The sequence below is a fragment of the Stegostoma tigrinum genome, chromosome 10 (assembly GCF_030684315.1).
Source record: "Stegostoma tigrinum isolate sSteTig4 chromosome 10, sSteTig4.hap1, whole genome shotgun sequence".
Classification (NCBI taxonomy): Eukaryota; Metazoa; Chordata; class Chondrichthyes; order Orectolobiformes; family Stegostomatidae; genus Stegostoma; species Stegostoma tigrinum.
Genome location: NC_081363.1, coordinates 35780150 through 35802412, shown reverse-complemented (window position 1 = coordinate 35802412; position 22263 = coordinate 35780150). Strand labels below are relative to the sequence as shown.

Here is a 22263-nt window from a genome sequence, read left to right as displayed (position 1 = left end):
ATCATCTGCTACGTTTTTCAAAAAAATACTTGTTTGAGATGGGGATAGCCACAGGAGACTCCTGCATGACTAGCCTCCCCCTCCTACCCTTCCTGGAGATAACCCATCTACTTATATCAACCTCAGGGGATCTCTATTCCAGTTCCCTCTCCCCATCCCCCTCTCTGATGAAGGGTCTAGGCCCGAAACGTCAGCTTTTGTGCTCCTGAGATGCTGCTTGGCCTGCTGTGTTCATCCAGCCTCACATTTCATTATCTTGGAATTCTCCAGCATCTGCAGTTCCCATTATCTCTGATACCTATATCTTCAGTTTATCTCACTTCTTGCAACTGCCATCGATCACACCCCTTAGCTCCTGCAAGTTCCTCATTGCCTCAAACTGCCAGTCCAAACAATCCATGTGATCCAATAGGATTTGCAACCAAACACATTTCCTGCACGCATAATCATCAGTAATATGCAAACTCTCCTTACTGTCCCACATCTGACAGGAAGAGTACATCACTCCACTGAAGGCTATCTTTGCACCTTAACAACTTGCAGATCCAGAAAATAGCACAGTCCTCCTGCTCTGACAACACTGTTCCAGGCTAACTTCATTCTTATGTTTTATATTTTTAAAGTTTAATCAAGTTACAGATCTCAATAAAACTATAATCAGAAAGGAATCCAATCTACTTAATATTGTAGATCTTTTTAAAAAAAGGTTATACTTTAAAAAGCCATTTAGCTACTCTCCTGCTCTGAGCTGTTCCACACAGGTTTCTCCAAGGTCAGCTGTGAATTTTGTTTGTTAATTTCTCTTAGATGACACTGAAATCCAGAAACACTTGAAATCAAACAGCAGAATAGTCAGCTGTGCAGATTCACTGTTGGGTCGGACAGCAATGCAGGTTTATTTTTCCATTTGGTTCACTTCCCAGGTGGTCACTGCCCTTGTTTGTCTTCCTCCTTTTGCTTAACAACAATCTATCTACCCCTGATTAAAAATATTGAAGGACTGTCACCTTTTCAGGGACAAAGTTCCAAAGATTTCCATCCCTATAAAATATTTTTGCCTTGTCTTTGTTTAAATGTGTGACACCTGATTATTAAACAGTGACCCATAGAGGAAACATCCTCTCCACATCTACCTTGTCAAACCTCTCAGGATCTTCTGTATTTCAATCAAGTTACTTCTTACTCTTCTAAACTCCAATGGATAAAAGCTTAACATGCCCAACCTTTCCTCTTAAGAAAAGCCCACCTTCTCAGAATTGCCTCCAATACATGTACACAATTCCTTAAATAAAGTGAAAATATGGGGATGTACAGTATTCCAACTGCTGTCTGATTAGTGCTCTGTATAACTGAAGCACAACCTCCCTCCTTTTGTATTCCATTCTCTGTTCTGTTTAATTTATATTAAGTGGTCATTCTTGCCACTCCTTCCTGCATCATCCCTTTCGTCCATGTTTACGAGGGTGTAATATCGGAGTCAAGTAGCCATGGTGGAACCCACGTACAGCATCAGTCAGCAAGTTATTCCTTTGCAAATATCAATTAATAGGAGGTCAATTAGCTCAGTTGGCTGGTTTGCAACGCACAGTGATGCAAACAGCATGGATTCAATTCCTGCACTGGTTGAGGTCACTATTAATTTTCTACCTTCTCACCCTGCCCCCTCACCTGAAGTGTGGTGACCTTTGGATTAAACTCACCACCAGTAATCTCTAATGAGGGCAGCCCTCTGGAACAATAAATAATGTTCTATTAGCTTGCCCAATTACTATCTACATGCATACTAATCTTTCATAAGTTGTGCATATTACATTCCCATTTGACAGATCTCTGCCCACTTATTTAATCTATCAATATATTTTTGTAGCATTCTCATGTCTTCTTCACAACTTACTTTCCTACATCTGTGACATCAGAAAATTTGGCAGCCATATCCTTCGTCCCTTCACGTAAATCATTTATATAAATTGTAAACAGATGAAATCTCAGTGCCAATCCTTGTGGAACACCACTTGTTACATCCAGCAACCTGAAAAGGACCCATTCATGCCCACATTAGTTATCAGTGAACCAATCTTTTAACCGCACCAATATGCAATCACCACACTATGAACTTTTATCTTCCACAACAACCTTTGATGTGGTAGATTATCAAATAAGTTTTGGAAATCTAATTAAAGTATATTTACCAATTCCCCTTTATCTACAGCAAGTATTATATCTTTAATGAACTCCAGTAGATTGGTCAAACATGATTTCCCTTGTAATATTAATTCTGCCTGATGACCTTAAACTTATCCAAGTGCCTTCCCTTAACTTTAATAATAGCTTCTATCATTTTCCCTATGACGGATGTTAAGCCAACTGTTGTAGTTTCCTAGATGTGAGGCTGGATGAACACAGCAGGCCAAGCAGCATCTCAGGAGCACAAAAGCTGACGTTTCGGGCCTAGACCCTTCATCAGATGCTCTGATGAAGGGTCTAGGCCCGAAACGTCAGCTTTTGTGCTCCTGAGATGCTGCTTGGCCTGCTGTGTTCATCCAGCCTCACATTTTATTATCTTGGAATCTCCAGCATCTGCAGTTCCCATTATCTCTGTTGTAGTTTCCTGCTTTATGCCTCCCTTTTTGCTCCCTTTTGCTATACTCCAACCCAGTTGGACCATTCCTGAATGGAGTGTGTTTTGGAAAATTAAAACCAAATACATTAATTATCTCAGATAATAAAATGTGAGGCTGGATGAACACAGCAGGCCCAGCAGCATCTCACGAACACAAAAGCTGACATTTCGGGCCTAGACCCCTCTGATGAAGGGTCTCGGCCCGAAACGTCAGCTTTTGTGCTCCTGAGATGCTGCTTGGCCTGCTGTGTTCATCCAGCCTCACATTTTATTATCTTGGATTCTCCAGCATCTGCAGTTCCCATTATCACATTAATTACCTCACTAGCCTTTTCTTTTAAGAACTCTAGGGTGAAGCCCAACAGAGCCTGGATATTTTAAGCTTGCAGCCCAACAATTTACTCAGCAACACTTCTCAAGTGATTGTGATTTTCCTCTGACCTCGCTGCTTTCCATCTCCTGATCTATTGTTACTTCTGATATGTTACTTGTTTCTTCTAAACTGAAGACAGTTGCAAAACATCTGTTCACTGCATCAGATATTTCCTTATTTTCCATTATTAATTCTCTAGTTTAACTTTCTATAGGACTAACACATCGCTAACTGTTTTGTTGAAATATTTATAGAAACTCTTCCTAATGATTTAATATTTCTGGCTGTCTTTTTTGTACTCTATAATTATTTCCTTTTTTTTAGTAATGCTTTGCTGCTTTTAAATATCTGTCCTGTCTTCTGACCTGCTTTTTCTTTGAATTTGAAGCTACCTTTAGCCTTTTCTTGTTAACTGCAGATGGTAAGTCTGTCTCTTTGATTTTTTTTCTTATTCATTGGAATAAATATCCACTGTATATTCTGAAATATCTCCTTGATGTTTGCTACTGCATCTCTATTGACCTATTCTTTAAACTAATTGCCAGTTTATCTTAGCCAGGACCCACTATTTTCTGCCTAAAACTGAATGTAAAATTCAATAATACTATGTTGCTGCTACCTAGTGACACCAAGTCACATCAAGTTCAGTTTTCTTTGCCTGTGCTTGGTGATCTGCATTGGAAACTACCAAACAACACAGTTAAAAACATTCTTGTCCTACCTTTCAGATCCCTTCATGGCCTTGCTCCTCTAATTCTGCTCTATTGCACACTCTCAATTGTAGTTGCTCCATGGTTGGTCTAAAATTGCCTAGGTTCTAAGCTTCAGAATAATTTCTCCAAACCTCCTTGTTTCTCTATCTACTTCACTGCTTTAAGATTTTCCTCCTTTAAGTTACTACATAAAGCTGGCCTCTATTCACTTAACAAATTTTTGTGGACCTCACTGACATACTTTGCTGTATAATGCTCCTATGAAATGCCTTGGGCCATTTTATGATGTTAAAAATATTTTAACAAGTAAGTTGATGTTATCTTCTTTGTCCTGACTCATAATTTGAACAAAGTTAGAAGTTGCATGACATCAGGTTATAGTCCAACAGGTTTAGTTGAAATCACAAGTTTTTGGAATGCTGCTCCTTTACCAGGTGAGGTGAAGGGAAGCGTGCAGGCACAGAATTTATAAGCGGAGCGATAATGGGAAGATAATTCCAGGTAATTAAGAGTGTCAAAAGATAAGTACAAAGTCTTTTGACACTCTTAATTACCTGGAATTATCTTCCCAATATCTCTCCACTTATAAATTCTGTGCCTGCACATTTCTCTTCACTTCACCCGACAAAGGAGCAGCACTCTGAAAGCTTGTGATTTCAAATAAACCTGTTGGACTATAATCTGATTACGTGTAACTTCTGACACTGTCCACTCCAGTCTAACACCTGCACCTCCACTCTCAATCTTTTATTTTTAATCAGGACAGCTCCATCTTATTCATCCACAGAACAATTCTTGTAAATCATTTTTTGTACCCTCTACACTGCCTTCACATTCATCAGTGCTAGAGTTACGTCGTAACTAGTGTTGTACAGCTGGTACGTAATTCGATCCATTGAGTTTTATTCTGACAGTTGACAGTAGGAAGGTTTACTACTTCTAATGCTTGAAATCAACAGCTAACTACTAGAGATAAATTATTTGAAAGTTGATAATCACGTAGAGTTGGCGATCCAGTGTCCACGTAATTATGATATTGAGCCATATTCTTGTTCAACTTGGTTTCTTAACTTAAAAGATCCTACAGGCAGCGTCACCGATGAAACTATTTGTTTCGGCAGTTCCCAACTGCGGGCAATATTTGTGTAATAACAATCAGAGTTTATTTACAACATGCTACCAATCCGATCGTAAATAAAGCAGCGCTCAGGCCGGGTCTGTGTTTGGGTTTGATCGACGTCTCCTTGGCAACCACGACACATCACATCGGGTCGTTTCCGACCTTAATCCGCCACACATTATACAACACGTAGTTACCCAACGTTCTACATCCCCAAGGCATAAAATCGCGTTACTTTCAAACACATTACTAAACAGATTTTAAAAAAACTTTCGGAGTTGGATCAAGGGGGAGATTAATGTGAAGGATCACCAAACTTTTCGTATGTTGACGTCATCAGGGTGCGACCTCGCCCGGCGGATGAAGAGGCGGAACTATAACATGGCGTCTTTCTCTAAACTCGAGGAGTTGGACTTGACTCAGGATGAAGTGGAACGCTTCTCCACAGCGTTTAAAGATGAAAAGTTCAGAAAAATGCTCTGTGAATATGCGGAGGAAATCTCCAATCCGGAAAATAAGAAAAAGTACGAAGAGGAAATCACTCAACTTGAAAAAGAGAGGGGCATGGACGTTAAGTTCGTGCATCCCAAACCAGGTTATGTCCTAAAAACCAGCGTCAATGGGGACCAGAAATGTTTCATCAACGTGTGCAGTAACGACTTGATAAATAAACCCGTTTGCAAAGCTGGAAAGGGTGCCAATGGGAAAGTGGGACAACATTGGTCTCTTCCCTACAGTCTGGCGCCGGGGAGAGAAGATCTGGGTAAAGATGGCAGAAAACACATGATTTACGATGTAGTCTTTCATCCAGACACGTTGTATATGGCGAATAAAAACCAGAAGTTCAAAACAATGGTAGATCAAACTTCAATTGAAGTGATCGAGAAGCAACTAAATGCCAAACTAGATTTAAGAAATGTTAAAACTTTAAAAGCAAAATACAAGGGAATGCCTGAGGCTGCTGTCATTCGAAAACCTATTCCTGGTGTTCCCAGGGAACCTCCAGATGAAGAGGACCCTTTACGGTTTCCTTACCCCTTTGGTTCCCCAAAGTCAGAAATGGCCTCTGGAAATGGCACAAAATCTAAAACAACAAGCAAAAGTTCAAAATCTGCTGTGAAGGACAAGAATACAAAAACACAAGACGGCAAGTTTACTCAACCCAAATATGCCATTGTTCACAGGTCACATGTTGATTTGCAAGATTATCGATACGCTCGTGAATCTGCTCCCAGCACCAGACCTAAAGAACTGGTGATTACTATTGACCTCCCTTTGCTTAAGTCTGCTGAAAATGCTTGTTTAGCTGTAACTGAGCAATTTTTAAGTTTGGAGTCACAGAAACCGGCTTACAAGCTTAATTTAAAACTCCCTTACCCAGTAGATGAAAATCTGGGGTCAGCTACATTTAACAAATCTAAGAGGCAGCTTGTGGTTACTTTGCCTGTGCTATGTTTGGAGCAAGCCCTAGAAACTGGACAGTTTTCAGCTGGTGATTTTGAACAATCAAGGACTGAGTCCACAGAGAGTGGCCAATCATATTGTGAATCAGAATTTTATGAGCTTGAAAGACATTTACGTCATCAAAATGGAGAGCGTTTTGGTGCTTGTGTGAATCCAAAAAGTGAATTTGAACTTAGAACCCTACAAGATTCCAACCTGGAGCAATCTGAGAATGATGAACACTTGAAATTGAGCCAAAGCAAAACTCTTACAGAGTCAGTCACTAAAGAGACTGCATTAGTTTCAAATAATACTTTAGTGAAACCAAGTGACGTAATCGCTTTTTCCAAACTTGTTTCAGAGGTAGATCCTGAAGAACAGGAAAATGTCACAAATGCAATGAGTGGTAAAGAATCTCTTGGGTCTGTGGAAGAGGCATGCACGCGTTCTGTGGGTGAGGAAATAGATGATTATCTACAATTAGATTCCTCTGCAAATACTGCATTCAACTTAGATAACTGTTTAAAGAAAACAGAACCAGTATGTCCTGACTTGCATTACCATCAAAACAAAGATGCTATAACATTCATACTGCAAGTGCAAAATATTAATGAAGAAAGCTTCAAGTCAGTACTTCAAACTCATGAATATAGTGTTATATTTGGAACACAGGATTCTGATGTCATATATTCTTTGAGAGTTCAATTTCCTCCAGAACATCAGCTGGACACCACAGAAACAGTTGTTAATATATCTAAAGACAATGCTGCAGTTGTGTTAATGAAATCACCTGAGTGTCGAGGCTTGTGGCAAAGCTTTCATGCTGGAGGTACATGCAACCGTTTGCAGGTAACTTTGTAGATCGCAGAAATATCTTGCCACATACAAAATGCAATTGCAACAATTGTTCTGCCTTCACTAATTAGTCTGTGCATTCCTGCAGCTTTTTTAAAAGCAATACTGAAAACATTTTAAAATCATCCTATTGCTGTTTATTTTTAGGGACAAACTAGTAACTAGGTTAATGAAAGGCAATGCAGTATCTTAGTCCCTAAAAAAAACTTCCATAATGAATTGTAGAATGTTGTTGGAAATTGTCCTCTTGGGTATAATGTAAGCTGTCTCCTAGGTAAACAATGATGGGCGGTGCTTTCCCAGGGATTGTCAGTATGATAAAAACATTTATGCAGTCATTTCCTTGCTATAAATTTAATGAGTAATTACAAAAAAAATCCTTACAATGCTATACAAAATGATCTGGATCTTTTAAATAATACAAATTGCAGTATCTTTGTCTCTTTATCTATTGAAAGTTGATTTCAGAAACACTTGCCTGTTGCAAACATTGTGTATGCTTAGCATATATAGTAACTTATGTACTGGTGCAATGTGTATACACCATTCACCCACTTTTTTTTCTTAATTCACTCATGGGCATGGGTGTTGCTGATGGCCAGCATTTATTACCTGTCCCTAGTTGCCCTTGAGAAAGTGGTGATGAGCTGCCTTGTACCTCTGCACTCCATATGCTGTAGGTAGGTCCATAATCCCATTTGGAAGGGTGAGGGAAATTTTCAGATTGCCCATCTTTGTTTACCTTGGAGACACCTTACATTACATTCAAGAGTAACCAATTATGAAATGTCAACATATAACAGACCTTTCCCCATTTCAAAGATACAGAAAATAAAAAGATGCAATCTTTACTTACCTACAGTGGAGAAATCAAGGTGTGGGAATGGGAGGTTAATGTGTCTTCATTAAAAAGGTTAAACCTGCAATGGACAGTTTGAGCTGAGTTTGGTTTCCAGTTTGAAGGAGACTGCATTTGTGAGCAGTATAGTGGATTCAAGAATCTCTTGCACGGACAATTATTGACTAGGGAGGGCAGTTAACAAAAGGAATTGTATTGTTGTAGTATATTCAACACTGCTTTTTATTCCATCTTACATTGCACAATCTAATATGAAATTACGTGACTAAAACTTAACATAATTGGTTATATTTTTTAGTTATACTATAAATGGTAGTTGGGACTGAGCAGTTTCCCACTTGTAGATTTACAAGTATGCGAATGGCAATGTAAATTTCAAGACACTTGGTTCATTTGAAAATTAATTTGAATATCAGTTTATTAGAACTGTATCACTTTATGTATTCAGTGAGAGATTATATGTTTATTTGTTTTATTCAGAGACCAGTTAAATTTGCACGTGGTTTTAATACATTTATACTATATACCAGTAATACACAGTACCAAAACCCATTCTTATTAATGTAGGTTGACACTTTGTGAAAATACTACAGTATTGTAGGAGTCAAGTTAAGTTTAAATAATTTGTAGATTTTGTTCGAGGAGTACGATTTGTAAAAGTGCATAAACAATTAAGTATGTTTCATCAGATGTATTAAATAAGTGAATAAAGTGTTCTTTTTATTTAGAAGAAACTATTTGTAACTTCAGAAAATATCAGTCAATTCTTGAGTACTACTTTGGAGGATCCAGTCCCAAATGAGCTATCAAGAAAACATCCTTTGATTAGTGTGACGGAAGTCAGTGAAAGTGGTCTTGTTATTCATTCTAAGGTGAGTTATGTGAAACTAGATCCAAAGATTCAACAAGAACAGAATATCGTTCACAAACTATCCTGTATTGACCATTGAGATAAACATTGCAGAACAGTCATGGCATTGCTTTACAAAGCAGAAATAAGTTGTTGTATATTAACTAAGAAGATTTAAAAGTATGTTCTTTCCCGAGATAATCTTTGTCAATTACTGTATTTCTCCTCTGTTATCTCTGCTGAACACTGAGCATTCTTTCTGCATTAACCTGTAGCGATTATTGTTAGGTATTTGATGGCAGTAAATATTGTTGCTGAGCATAATTCAGTGCTTATCCAATATCCAAATGCAAGAATGTCAAAAGTGAATTGTGCTATTTTATTCAACATTTAGCAATGGAAAGTTGCAGACACTTATTGCCCCAACCAATGTCATTTTTTAACCACATATCATCTGTGGGCGTAAGTTCTCTACAAGTATCCAGCATGGCAAGGAAGGCAACGAGCTAGTCAGCTTGCTATCCTATCACCTAAAGACGCTATTCTAATGAAAAACAGAAATCTTTGTTAACCCATCCAAACTGGTACACTGTTTTAAGAAGCTGAAACGCAAGAGGAGTCCAGACCTGGGGCGAATTAGCCATGATTTTACAGAATGGCAGGGTAGATTTGAGGGGCTGTATGGCCTATTCGTCCTATTTCTTACATTTATTTTTGCATAAAATTTGTTCAAGTTAATCGACAAAATAACATTGGTTCTGAAGATTCAAGCATTTTGAGGAAACAATGAATTTCGGTTAAAACAGAAATTCACTTTTAACATGTATGTTTGCACATGATTTAAGTTTGATGTATTTGTTTCTTTTCTCGGTTCCAAATTGGATGTTTTTTGTGTCCCTGGAAAAATAGGGTTAGATAATTCAAGATTTTTCTTTTAGTAGTTTTCTTTGATCATATATGTTATAGAAAAATTGTAAAGCTCTCTTAAATTTGATTCCAGGTTAATCTTATTTGTATTTACTATTGGATATTTTAAAATGTTCTGTATTAGGTATACTGCATTTGGAAATTGATCATTTCCTGCTACTCTTCATTCAATTAATTATTTGTGGTAATAACTGTAAGAAAAATATTACATCCACCACCTCTTGGCATGGAATCGTAGAATCTTATTTGGTCTATTATGCTTGTGCCAGCTCTTTAAACACATTGTCCAATTAGTACCATTCTCTTGTTCTTTCCTCTGTCACTGCAATGTTTTCCTTTTCAAGTAGGTATCCAATTTTATTTTGAAAGTTACTCTAACTGCACTGGTAACTAAAAATTTGAATTGTTAGCAAATTTCTTTTGCTAGATTTTTGAAATATTGAGGAACTGAGACCTGTGACTGTTGAATCTGCTTCAGACTGAAACTAATATTTACATTCTACTTGTATTTTTTGGTAGCGTTCGATGAAAATTTAAAATTGCTGTGTAATGTTGTTATGCAGATCTTTATTTCAGGTAATTATAATGACATTCAGTACTATTATTCGTGCATATCAAACAGTTCCCTCAAACTCAACAGACGGAAGTAACCACAGAAACAGTGATATTATACCAGGGAACCATTACTGAAATCTGTCAAATCCTTGGCTGCCTTTACTGGCATTTTTGTTTAGAGGCCTTGTAAATGAGAAATTGATCAGTGATTTTTTTTTTACAACTAATCTTTTAATTCAGGCAAATACTGTTGATTTTATAATTTCAGCAACAAGAAAGTGAGAATACCAGTTCCCATAGACTTTTCCTGAAGCCAGATGGAGTTAACTACAATGAAGCTTATAATGCTGATTCAAACATTCAACAACAGACGGGAGAAATTTACCCCTCTGAAACTACTGCAGAGGATAACACATTGAAAAAAGAGACATCCTTAGTAAATGATGCTCCTGAGTCTGTGTCTAATCACAAAGACCAGTTACTGATGGCAGGAGAAGGAACAATTGTAAAAGTTTCAAAGGACATGGATCAGTTGCTTGACAGTAACAGTTGGACTGCTGTTAATGCAAGTAAACTTAGTGAGGTTAAAATAAAAAGTGAGTCAGTTATGTCACCCTCTCACATGAGTACAATATATGCTGACAAACCACAATCTGTAAATTGTAAAAAATCAGTACAATTTAAACAGTGCGAAGAAGTGGATGGTGGTTATATACTTGATGAAGATGACCTTCCAAGTAACCATAAGGATGGGAACACTCCTAAGTTTACTAATACTACGGCTCCACTGCAAATTCTTGAGGAAATCAATCCCAGTGACCAAAGTATTAAGATTATAAGTGACCATAAAACACAATCTGCATTCAATTTTCAGAATATGGAATTGTATCAACTAGACTAAAGAAATGTGTGATATGGTTAGAAAGGAATCATTAACTTTATTTACCTTATTTAAGACTTCGCACTTCAGGGGTCTGAACAAACAAAGGTTGCGTCTCAACTTTAAACCTGTAATACACTGTGGTATAGGTTGGTTTGCATTTTAAGTTGCATTCCAAATCTCAAAATGAGTTTAATTTTTGGTTAGCACTTGGCCATGTCATAACAGCCGAACTGGCAATTTCTATGACAGTTTCTGATTTGTAATTAAGTCTGCAGATTTGTCAGCAACAGCTGATTTTAAAAAGTTTCAGCTCTGTATTTTTATTTCTATTTTGTTGAATCTCTTGCAATTAACTTTACCTGGCAAGTCTACTATATAATTTCAATAAAGAAGTTAAAAACTGTTATAAATTCTGCATCTGGTTTCAAATGCCAAAACTAATTTATGATAAAACAATTTTTTTTTTAATCACTTGATAATTTAAGTTATTGATTTTTTTTGGAGTTTGCGATCACTGTTATCTTAAGATTACAGTAATAATGCAGTGGACAAATTTCCGACCTCTGAGCCAGAAGCTCTGTCTCAGAGTTCCACCTCGAGACTTGATGGCCAGGAAACGTCATTCACAATGCAGCTGAACAGTTTGATGATTAACCTTGAAATCCTTCCAACACATGCCATTGACAGCATTAGGCTACCTGGCCAGCCATATGCTGAAAACAAAATCACAGCCTTTCCCATTGTCATCTAAATCTCCGTTCTACAACATGCATGGAAAAAAATGTGCATGTTCAAACAGCACTTCAGTTTGAGTGAGCTAAAGACACCACCACCAATATTTTTGGTAGTATCAATATTCAAACTTCATGTTGGTTCCCTAACTCTGAGTTAAAAACAAAAATACTCTTTAAAAACTACATATACAATTCTTCAATTTCCCTGATGGATTGAATCTTGCCAATTTGAATTGCAAGTTTCACCTTCTGCTCCTCTATCAGTTGGACTGGAGCATCAGATGGGTACAAGGGATTATGTCCGAAGATGGAGACTGGTGTTTTAGGGAGAAATCTTCAAGCTGGAAGTAATTAGAATTAAGCTAGGATAATGGGGTACAGTGGATCAAAGTTGGAAGATTAGAAATATTGGCACAGGCAAATGATTGGACGAGATTTCAAAGGTAGGGAGGGATGATAGCAGTAAAGAGTTGAAAATTGGAAATTTTCAACTATTACATTGAATAATCTGAATATATGTTAATTAGATTTTGTCTGAGATAAATTGGGGAGGAACTGTTGGACTACTAAATGAAGGAGGCACCCATTTCATATATAACTTGCAGTGCTCCCAATTATCAAGTGATTGTTTTAGGTTATGAGCATTTTCACTTCAAGTGCATTGATTGATTTTACAACAGTAGAAAAGGCTATCCAAACCATAGCGAAAAAGGAGGTAGTTGAGACATTGAATGGACAAACACTTAAGAGAGAGAGGTATTAGAAAGGCTGACTCTACATAAAAGTTGAAAAAAATCACCAGATATGAATGGGATGCATCCTAGGATGCTGAAGGAAGTAAGGGATGGTACTTAGGATGCAGAAAAATTGAAAATCTTATGTCCTTAAAAGAAAGCGTGCAAAGAATGGCAAGAAAGATTTTAGAAACAATGACCTGGACAAAATTAAGTCATTTGGATACGTGTGCATGATGAGCAGCATGCTGAAGCAGAGAGACTTGGAATACTCTTCCACATCTCTTCAGCCTCAAATTTTCCTCCTTAAAACATTCCATGAAACATGCCTCTTTGACCAAGCTTTTAGTTGTCTTACTTAATATCTCCATGTGTGACTCCTTGCCCTGTTTTGTTTAATAATAGTCCTGTAATGTGCCTTGGACTGTTGCATCTTGAAGTCTCAGGTTTTTATGTTTTGAATTAATGTTGTGGTTACTATTGTTTCCTGTGTGGTCATGCTGGATCAAGCACTCCCAAAAGGTGATATTATTGGAATGGCACACAAGCATTTACTTAAGTTTCCTTGTGGATAAGTGATGAAAACATCCTGTAGCTCTTTAACAGCACTGTGGGCATGCCTACAACCACATTGGAAGGAACAGTTCAAGGCAGGTTTTCTTCACTTTCTCGAAGGCGACAGGGGATGGACAACAAAGATAGGCTTTGTTATTAACACACAAATTAATTAAAATGCATTTGTCAATTATTCTACCATCTACCATAAATACTTTAAACAAAAAAAGCGCTCCATAGTTCTTTCCTCCCATTGATGCAGTTACATACTGGGAAGAAATTTAAAGTGTTTAAATAGCAAAATACAGTGTAAACCGAAGTCTTCGGAAAAAATTGAAGTTGTGATAAAATATCTTTTTCCACTTTCACAAAGAATTGCTTTCCTGTTCTTTTATTTGAGGTGAAATATAAAAAAAATTACAAGCAAGGCTTTTGAACAATGGGAAGTTTCAGATATGTAACAGTGTCTCAAATTGCCATGAAGAAACATCGGTTAAGTAAGCTGAACCTGATATATCACTGAGGTAAATGGGGTAAGGGAAGACATGCCAGATTTCTTAAATGTCGCTGCAAACATCTAACTGAAAATATTGCATTGTTGATTCAAATAGTTACAGAATTGTGCTTTAAGTGAACAGTATTGTCACCAAGATTAAAGATTTAAAGTGGTGTTGGGTGAAATTTTCATCCAGCCACATTGTAGCTTTAAAAAACACCCACAATTTGAAACAATAGATTGCTGATTAATTTTTCATATTAATTCTATTTGAATTTTGAAAAGTTTGGGTATTTTATGGAAAGAAGGATTTTGAGCTATATATAACACTTAGTATTCTGGCTCCTGTTTTGTTACAAGTGGCAGAAGTAATTTGGATGATAGATTTAAAGGGGCACATGTGTACATCACCCATTAAGGCATATTACTATGGGATTTTTCTTATTATTAACTGAAACGCTAAGTGCAGTGACAACTGAGATAAACAAGTGTCATTTGTAAAATAAACTGAATGATGAAAACAGAAGTCTTAAAAATTACACCCACAACATGAAATGAGCACCTTTGGCTTCTTTGCCTTCTTATAGTTGCATATACCATTTTCTCTTCAGTCACCAGAACATATATAAAGTTAATGAAGAAAATGGAACTCTTGCTACAAGGACTTATTTTCCTTTAAGCAAACACAAAATTCTGCTGCTCTTCTTGTAAAAGCAGTAACATATGACTGAGTACAGATCCTCAAGCACCTGCTGTCTCCAGCATCTGTAAATGTAAGCCTAGTCAGTGAAAAGTTTTGGGCAGTATGCAGCCAAGCTGAATCTATCCTCATCCAACATTGCTGAAATAAATTTTTAAGCCATTTCACAGGATAGTCAGGAATTTAGCATCATAGCTGATTTTTCCTCTACATAGCCCTGAAAATGGCAAATCCAATTGCAGCACCCTCTACTGCAACCTTAGCTAAAACTCAGCTAACTCATCACAGATCAGGTATCACCTGGGATCTTTCTAATCTGTAAAACTCAAATGATAACACCTTCTGGTGTAGCTATTACCCGAGCCATTGGTTAACCATTTATTTTTAATCTTGACAGTCAAAGATTGTATCCCATTGTTGCATTTTTATAACAGGTGAAAACTAAACAACTATTAAAGACACGATCTGATATAGAGATTTACCACGTAATTACTGGAGCCGACGATAACTTGCACAAAGTTCATGGTCCCTAATATCTCCCCAACCCCCATTCTTCACATGTGGACTGATTGCAGCCAAAGGATATATTTCACTTATTACCATTGTTTCTGGAAACAAATGCTGTATGTTGCTACTTATAATTTTGTCAATTTTAGAAACTTCAACAGATGGCATGCAAGTTTTCTTGTGATGCATGCCACAATCACCAGCATGGAAAATACGAGGAGCCTCACAGACCATAACTTTCCAATACCGAGGCATACAGGACACCATTAAATACTGTAATGTCCAATCCCAGTTGTAGTCATCATATGCACAGAAAGTATCTGTGCATTGTATCAGTTTTTGATACGTCTCTCTAGTCATAGCCATGCCCATGTTGTGTTCTGTCGATCGCCAGGTTTTCACTTCCACTTTACTGGTTTTATCTGTGAAATCACTGACACGTGTATACGTACCAAGGGTCAATATATCACAGTCCGGGCAACTCTCAGTCTTGAGACGCCACATATTTTTCAAGACATGATAGAAATCAGGTGACAAATAATGGTCCTCTTCAATGAAAAGCACTAACCCCTTATGATCTTCCAAAATTTTTACTCTTTCCCAAACAAAATGCAATTTCCACCACCAGTGATGTTTAGTCTGACAAAATTTGGATTCTCGATAATGGCCAAATGAATCTGGATATTCAGCATTGATACAACCCAGCTTGAAAGCATTCTCTTTGCTTATGTCACGAGGGCAGTCTCTGGGATCATGTCCAGGGAATTCATTGGGATACAGCTGGATACTGAATGGAAAAAATATTTGCAACACTTGGCAAAAATCGACGCTAGCTACAATCTGGTTGATTTGCGGAGACCAAAAATCGTGGCTGAAGATCAGCAGAACGTTCTCTATTCCTTTGGCTTTTCTGAGAGAATTGACGAGGATCTGCAAGTATTCCGGTCTGTTGTGCACTTGGACAACGACCACCAAATCGTTTGGGGATCGGGTCTTAATGGTTTCCTGGTTTCTGACTGTCTGGTCAAAGTTCAGCTGGAAAACGATGCCGCGGTACACCAGAGTCAGGTTGTCGACCTCAGGCTTTTCGACCTTGCTCGCCTGAGACTCGTTGGAAACTTTCCTGGTCGGGTTCCCGGTGCCCGCTCTCCCGCTGCTCCGTGAAGTTTGGTCTTCCCTCGGAAAAGCTTCGTTTTTCCTCTGCTTTCCGCCAGTCCACAAGACGAAGGCAGCGAGCAGCATGAGGAGAGCCAAGAGCAGCACTTTCCTCTTGTAAATACGGAACCTCATGGTGACCGTCGGCGAAGCGGCAACCCCCGCCCTGTAACTGATACCGATCAAAGTACCGGAGCTGCTGCTAACAATAATGAACTATAATATACAGAAAGGCTGGGAGGTAAAGGGGCAGAGCTATGGGCTCCTGGTTACTCTTATATAAATTGGCTGCACTCTCAGCAGCCGATTATCGGGCACACTGTGATCCCACACGGGACCATTATCAGCCGGCACAGGCGCAACAATTTAGACCGCGGCTGAAGACTCCCGTTAAAAAGCAGTGCAGCAGGCCAACTGGAGGATATCCGTTTTCTGTAAGGGGCGGGTGGGTTATGAGTATGAGGTGACAGGCCCTCCTTCGCTCTCAGCCGATGGTGCTCGGCCTCCGCTCTCCTCTCCGCCTCCCGATTTGAACCGACACCAACATGATGCCTTGCCCCTCTCTCCCGGCCGCTGCCGACGGCGGCCCCACTCCCCCCAACATCTGCCAACCGTCACCCAGACCCCGCCCCTTTCCCCCGCCCCGATTGGCGCGCTTCCCGCACCTACCCGAGCGCGGGCGTTGGACACCAGGGACAGATCCAATGGACAGCTCGACTGTCCGTCAACCGCCCTGCCCGAAGCTCATTGGCCGGTCATGTAGCGGCGCCGGCGGATGACGTCATCCCCACACCGCCAAGCTCCTGTTTACTGCAATTTACCCAGCAAGAGCTGTGGACTGTTTTGACAGAGTTACTCACCGTGACCAGGCCAAAATGTGCAATCCCTGGGCAAATTTGAAATAGACGATGCTGGAAATACTTGGCAGGTCGGGTAGCCTCTGTGGAAAGTGAAAGATCGACCCTCTGAAACGTTAACCTTGGTTTCCTGTCCATGAATACTGCCTTTTCTAATTCATTTTGAGCAAGGAATCGCTGAACGCTCTGAAATCTGTGATAACAAGCTAGAGCTAGGTGAACACAGCATCATCAGACGCAGGAAAGCTGATGTTTTGGGCTTAGGCCCTAGACCCTCGTTAGGAGCGGTGGCTCTTCTGAAGAAGGGTCTGGGCCCGAAACGTCAGCTTTTCTGCTCCTCTGATGCTGCTTGGCCTGCTGTGTTCGTCTAGCTCTACATCTTGTTATCTGAGATTCTGCAGCATCTGCAGTTCCTACTAGTTCTGAAATCTCATCTCGCTGACAGGGTTTGAGATTGACTAACCAGTTTTATTGTTCTGCACAGTTATCGTACAAGACCGAAGTATTCCCTCTTCCCAAAGGAAGGATATCAACCACAATAAACAGGAACACAATACAGAAATGATGAACGCATACAATAGTTTTGTAGGTCCCGTAAATAGAAAATAAATGTCCACATCAAAATCGTGTTGGGAAAAAAGGTCAACACTCAAAACAAATCCAGTTGTTTAGGTTGTGTCAGCATTACATCCGTATTCTGCCAACACTTATGACTAGTTAGGGTGGATCGAACCAGACGTAATCCACTTATCTGGTAGTTACGATACTTAAAATCTTATAAACGGAGATGATCTTCATATGGGTCTTGAAGAGTTCAATCGATGGAGCTGTGACTATTACCTTTGGCAACTTGTTCCGGTGTGAGATTATTGACACACCGTCTTGAAAACAAATGATCTTTGTAATTTGTATGGATTACTACCTTTTAGCATTGCAGGCATAGATGGATAAAATTTGGCCGACCCCATTAGTTCATTCCGTATCTTAGACCAAAGGTGTGTCAAGGGCATCGTGTTTTTGACTTGTTTTAGTCTTATTCAAATTTGGAGACACCACAAGGATGGATAGAGGAGTGGATCACGTTGAGGAAGCAGGGAGGCTGCAGAAGGACTTCGGCTGGGAGAGCTGGCAAAGAAGTGGCAATGGAATATAATATGGGAAAGTGTGAGATAATGTACTTTGGTGAGAAGAATGGAGGCATAGGTTATTTTCCAAACAGGGAAAGGCTTCAGAAATGTGCAGGTTAGTCTGATTGCCCATGCCAAATTGCCCCATGTTATCTAGGGACGAGCAGGCTAGATGGATTATAGCGACAGGGTTGATGCACACTCAATGGGCCAAGTGGCCTTTTTTCCTGACTGTAGGGATTCTGTGATTACCGTGACTTGGGAATCCCACTTCAGGATTCTGTTAAGGTTAACATGCAATATTCACTTGGCAGTTAGGAAGGCAAATGCAATGTTAGCATTTATTTTGCTGAGACTGTATAAGGTGCTGGTTAAACCACATTTGGAATATTGAGCAATTTTGGGACCAGTATCTAAAGAAAGAAGTGCTGGCATTGGAGGGGTTCCAAAGAATGATCCCCAGGATAAAGGGCTTGTCATATCAGGAGCGGTTGAGGACTCGAGTCTGAACTGGGTAGAGTTTAGAAAGATGAAGGGGAATCTGATTGAAACAGACAGAATACTGAGAAGGTTACATAGAGTGCATGTGGAGATGTTTCTGTTAGTAGGAGAGAGGAAGCCTCAGAATGAAGAGACCACCCTGTACAACTGAGATGACAAGGAATTTTTTCAGCTAGAGCGTGGTTAATGCTCATAACTCATTGCTGTGGAGGCCCAATCATGGATTGTGTTTAAGACAGAGATAGCTGGTGAGTGGATCAAAGAATATGGGGAAAACGCAGGAGAATAGGGTTGTGAAATATATCAGCCAGAATGGAACAATGGATCACACACGATGGCATAATTCTGCTTGTCTGTCTTATAGTCATAATATGTCACATTTAAGGATCCCACAAGACTGGACAAATAAGCTGCAACTCTGGTAAGTTTTATCACAATAACAAAGCTTCCAAATAAGAAACCCAAGAGGCTTGACTGCCTATGTTCTGAATGTGGAAACCCATTGAAGATGTTTTTAATTTATATCTTCTGTAGAGGACAGCCTATTTTTCTTTTTGGTCTGGTTGTATAAGATTTTACTGCATTTAATATTCTTTTCTAATTTAACTACATTTCTTGTTGCTTGAGCTAGGGATTCGCTCCTAGCCTTTTTAACTCATGGAATAATAAGATGGATTAAGTATGGAAGCTGACTATTAGCCCATTCTTTCTCGGCAATTTTTCTGTGAGAGCAGTTTAGCTTGTCCTAATTAATAGAAGAGACAAATGGAGGAAGGGTCTCTGGACCCGAAATGTTAACTCTGATTTTTTTTTCCACAGATGGTGCCAGACCTGCTGAGCTTTTCCAACAACTTCTGTTTTTGTTCTTAAAACAAATGTCTCCCTTTATCACATTTTCAAATTTATTTAAACAGTACAGAATACAAGTGCCAAAGTCAATGTTTGAAACAAGTTTCTCTTTGTTCTCAGTCGTAGAGATGTACAGCGTGGAAATAGACCCTTCAGTCCAACTCGTCCATGCTGACCAGATATCCTGAATAAATCTAGTCTCATTTGCCAGCATTTGACCCATATCCTTCTAAACCCTTCTTATTCAGACCCATCTAGATGCCTTTTAAATGTTGTAATTGTACCAGCCTCCGCTACTTCCTCTGGCAGCTCATTCCATACATGCACTACCCTCTGCATGAAAAAGTTGCCACTTTCATCCCTCTTAAATCTTTCCCCTCTCACCTTAAACCTATGCCCTCTAGACACCCCTCACCCCAAGGAAAAGACCTTGTCTATTTACCCTATCAATGCCCCTCATGATTTTACAAACTTCTATAAGGTCACCCCTCAACCTCCTACGCTCCAGGAAAAATAGCCCCAGCCTATTCGGCCCTCCCTGTAGCTCAAACCCTCCAACCATGGCAAAGTCCTTGTAAATCTTTCAAGTTTCACAACATCCTTCCTATAGCAGGGGGACCAGAACTGCACACAGCATTCCAAAAGCGGCCTAATGGAAGTCCTTTACAGCCGCAACATTTTACAGCTTACTTTCTGATCTACCTTTGTGTCATTAGCAAATTTGCATGTGTTATACTGTTTCCTCAACAACATTGTTATATATTCCTAGGGAGCAGGGAGACCAGAATTGAACACAGTATTCCAAAAGTTGCCTAACCAATGTCCTGCACAGCTGTACAATGACCTCCAAATTTCTGTGCTGAATGCACTGACCAATAAAGGCAAGTAATACTAACCACCTTTTCTTCACTATCCTGTCTACCCATGACTCCACTTTCAAGGAATTATGAACCTGCATCCAAGGTGTTTTTGTTCAGCAACACTTCCCCGGATCTTACCATTAAGTGTATAAGTGCCCTGATTTGCATTTCCAAAATGCTGCATGGCGACAGCACAGTGGCTAGCACATCTACCTCACAGCACCAGGGACCTGGGTTTGATTCCACCCTCAGGCGACTGTGTGGAGTTTGCATATTCTCCCTGCGTCTGCATGGGTTTCTATTGGCTATGCTAAATTGCCCATACTGTGCAGGGATGTGTATGTTAGGTGGAATAGCCATGGCAAGTGGGTCTGGGTGGGGTGGACTTGTTGGGCTGAATGGTCTTTTACCACACTGTAGGGATTCTGTGAAAATGCAGCACGTCGTATTTATCTAAATTAAACTCCCATCTACCACTCCTTGGTCATTTGGCCCATCTGATCAAAATCCTGTTGTACTCTGAGGTAACATTCTTTGCTGTCCAATATACCTCCCATTTTGGTGTCACCTGAGATTTTGCCCCAGTTTTCTGATCAAAATCCTGTTGTACTCTGAGGTAACATTCTTTGCTGTCCAATATACCTCCCATTTTGGTGTCACCTGAGATTTTGCCCCAGTTAACATTATTTAAATACAGGTGTTGTACACCTCTGCAATGCAATAGCAGTGGTTCATTTTGAAATCAGGTTTAAACATTTGGGGGCCTCTCTGCATATAGTTTGCACATTCTCCTCCTGTTTGCATAGGTTTTCAGTGGGTGCTGTGTTTTCCTCCTGCAGTCCAAAGGTGTGGAAGTTAGGTGGGTTGGCCATACTAAATGCAGAAATAGGGTTTGGGGAGAGGGTGGGGTGTCTGGGTGGGATGCTCTTCAAACCATTGGTGCAGACTTAATGGGCTGAATGGCCTCTCTCAGCACGAGGGATTCTTTGATTAACCAGTAACTGAGATTGAGATACAATTGGAGCAAATTCTAGCTTGTCTGTTAGCCTCTTAACACAAATTTTGTGGTGGCTTTTGTTCTTTGAAAAAACATGATTATTTGGATGAAATGCAACGTTGTTGTCATCTTTGTAGATTAGTTATCAGACAAAGAAAACTAAATTGGGAATGAATATTAAATGTTCCCTTTTGGTGTGACTAGGCACACATGATGCGTTTAAGAAGTCTGAGTGAGGAATAAATTGCTATCTAATTATGTTCCCATTAATTTTTGGGACTTATAAAAGTATTTTTCCAGTTTTATGACCTGTATTTGCACAATTATTGTTACTATTTTAATATTTCTAGTTAACCATGGATGCTAGGTCCATCCCTTGGAATTTGCATTTGTGTGTTCTGAAGTATCCATTTACACATCTGCTACTGCATCTCTGTTGACTGATTTCTTAAACTAATTTGTTGGTTCAGCTTAGCCAATTTAATGCCTTCACTACTCCCTTAAATTTGAAAACAGATCTGAGATCCAGTCCTCTTCCCCCTCAGACTGAAGAGAAAATTCAGTCATGGGCACTGCTGCCGAGGAGTGTCTTTACTATAAGATTATTAGTTTCTAAAGTTAGAATTAATTAAGTTTACCATTCAAGAACAAAATAAATAATGAAATAACTAGCTTCTTGCTTTACTTCCAGAGTTTCAGGGTCCTTTAGGTGTTGCTGACTGCCTGGCTTCAGGTCCACCACTTGCACACGCATCAAGGTGCTACTAACTGCTCCATCAGAGTTAGCTCACCTTTTCTATTTGAGAATTGTAGCCCAAATACAACTAGAGAACAGTGATATATGCCCAAGTATGATAAACAATTTGGAAGAGAACACAGTTGTTATTGTTTTCATATATCCAATGCCTCTGACATGCTCCAGTGTGGTCAATTCAGTTGAATTTCCAGTCATTGGTGACCTTCAGGTTCTAGTCCTGAAGTTAATCATACAGC

General features: G+C 39.3%; 2 protein-coding genes across 2 annotated transcripts; one reads left to right on the top strand and one right to left on the bottom strand.

Moving 5' to 3' along the window:
- Positions 1 to 5193: 5193 nt before the first annotated feature.
- dnaaf2 (dynein axonemal assembly factor 2) lies at positions 5194 to 13488 on the top strand. The gene is made up of 3 exons (XM_048537443.2): positions 5194 to 7118; positions 8712 to 8855; positions 10584 to 13488. Exons 1-3 carry the CDS (start codon positions 5208 to 5210, stop codon positions 11214 to 11216), a joined length of 2688 nt encoding a protein of 895 aa, XP_048393400.1. The 5' UTR covers positions 5194 to 5207; the 3' UTR covers positions 11217 to 13488.
- A 1299-nt stretch (positions 13489 to 14787) lies between these two features.
- Positions 14788 to 16697, bottom strand: mgat2 (alpha-1,6-mannosyl-glycoprotein 2-beta-N-acetylglucosaminyltransferase). Its single transcript, XM_048537444.1, has one exon. It carries the CDS (start codon positions 16212 to 16214, stop codon positions 14907 to 14909), a length of 1308 nt encoding a protein of 435 aa, XP_048393401.1. The 5' UTR covers positions 16215 to 16697; the 3' UTR covers positions 14788 to 14906.
- Positions 16698 to 22263: the final 5566 nt, after the last annotated feature.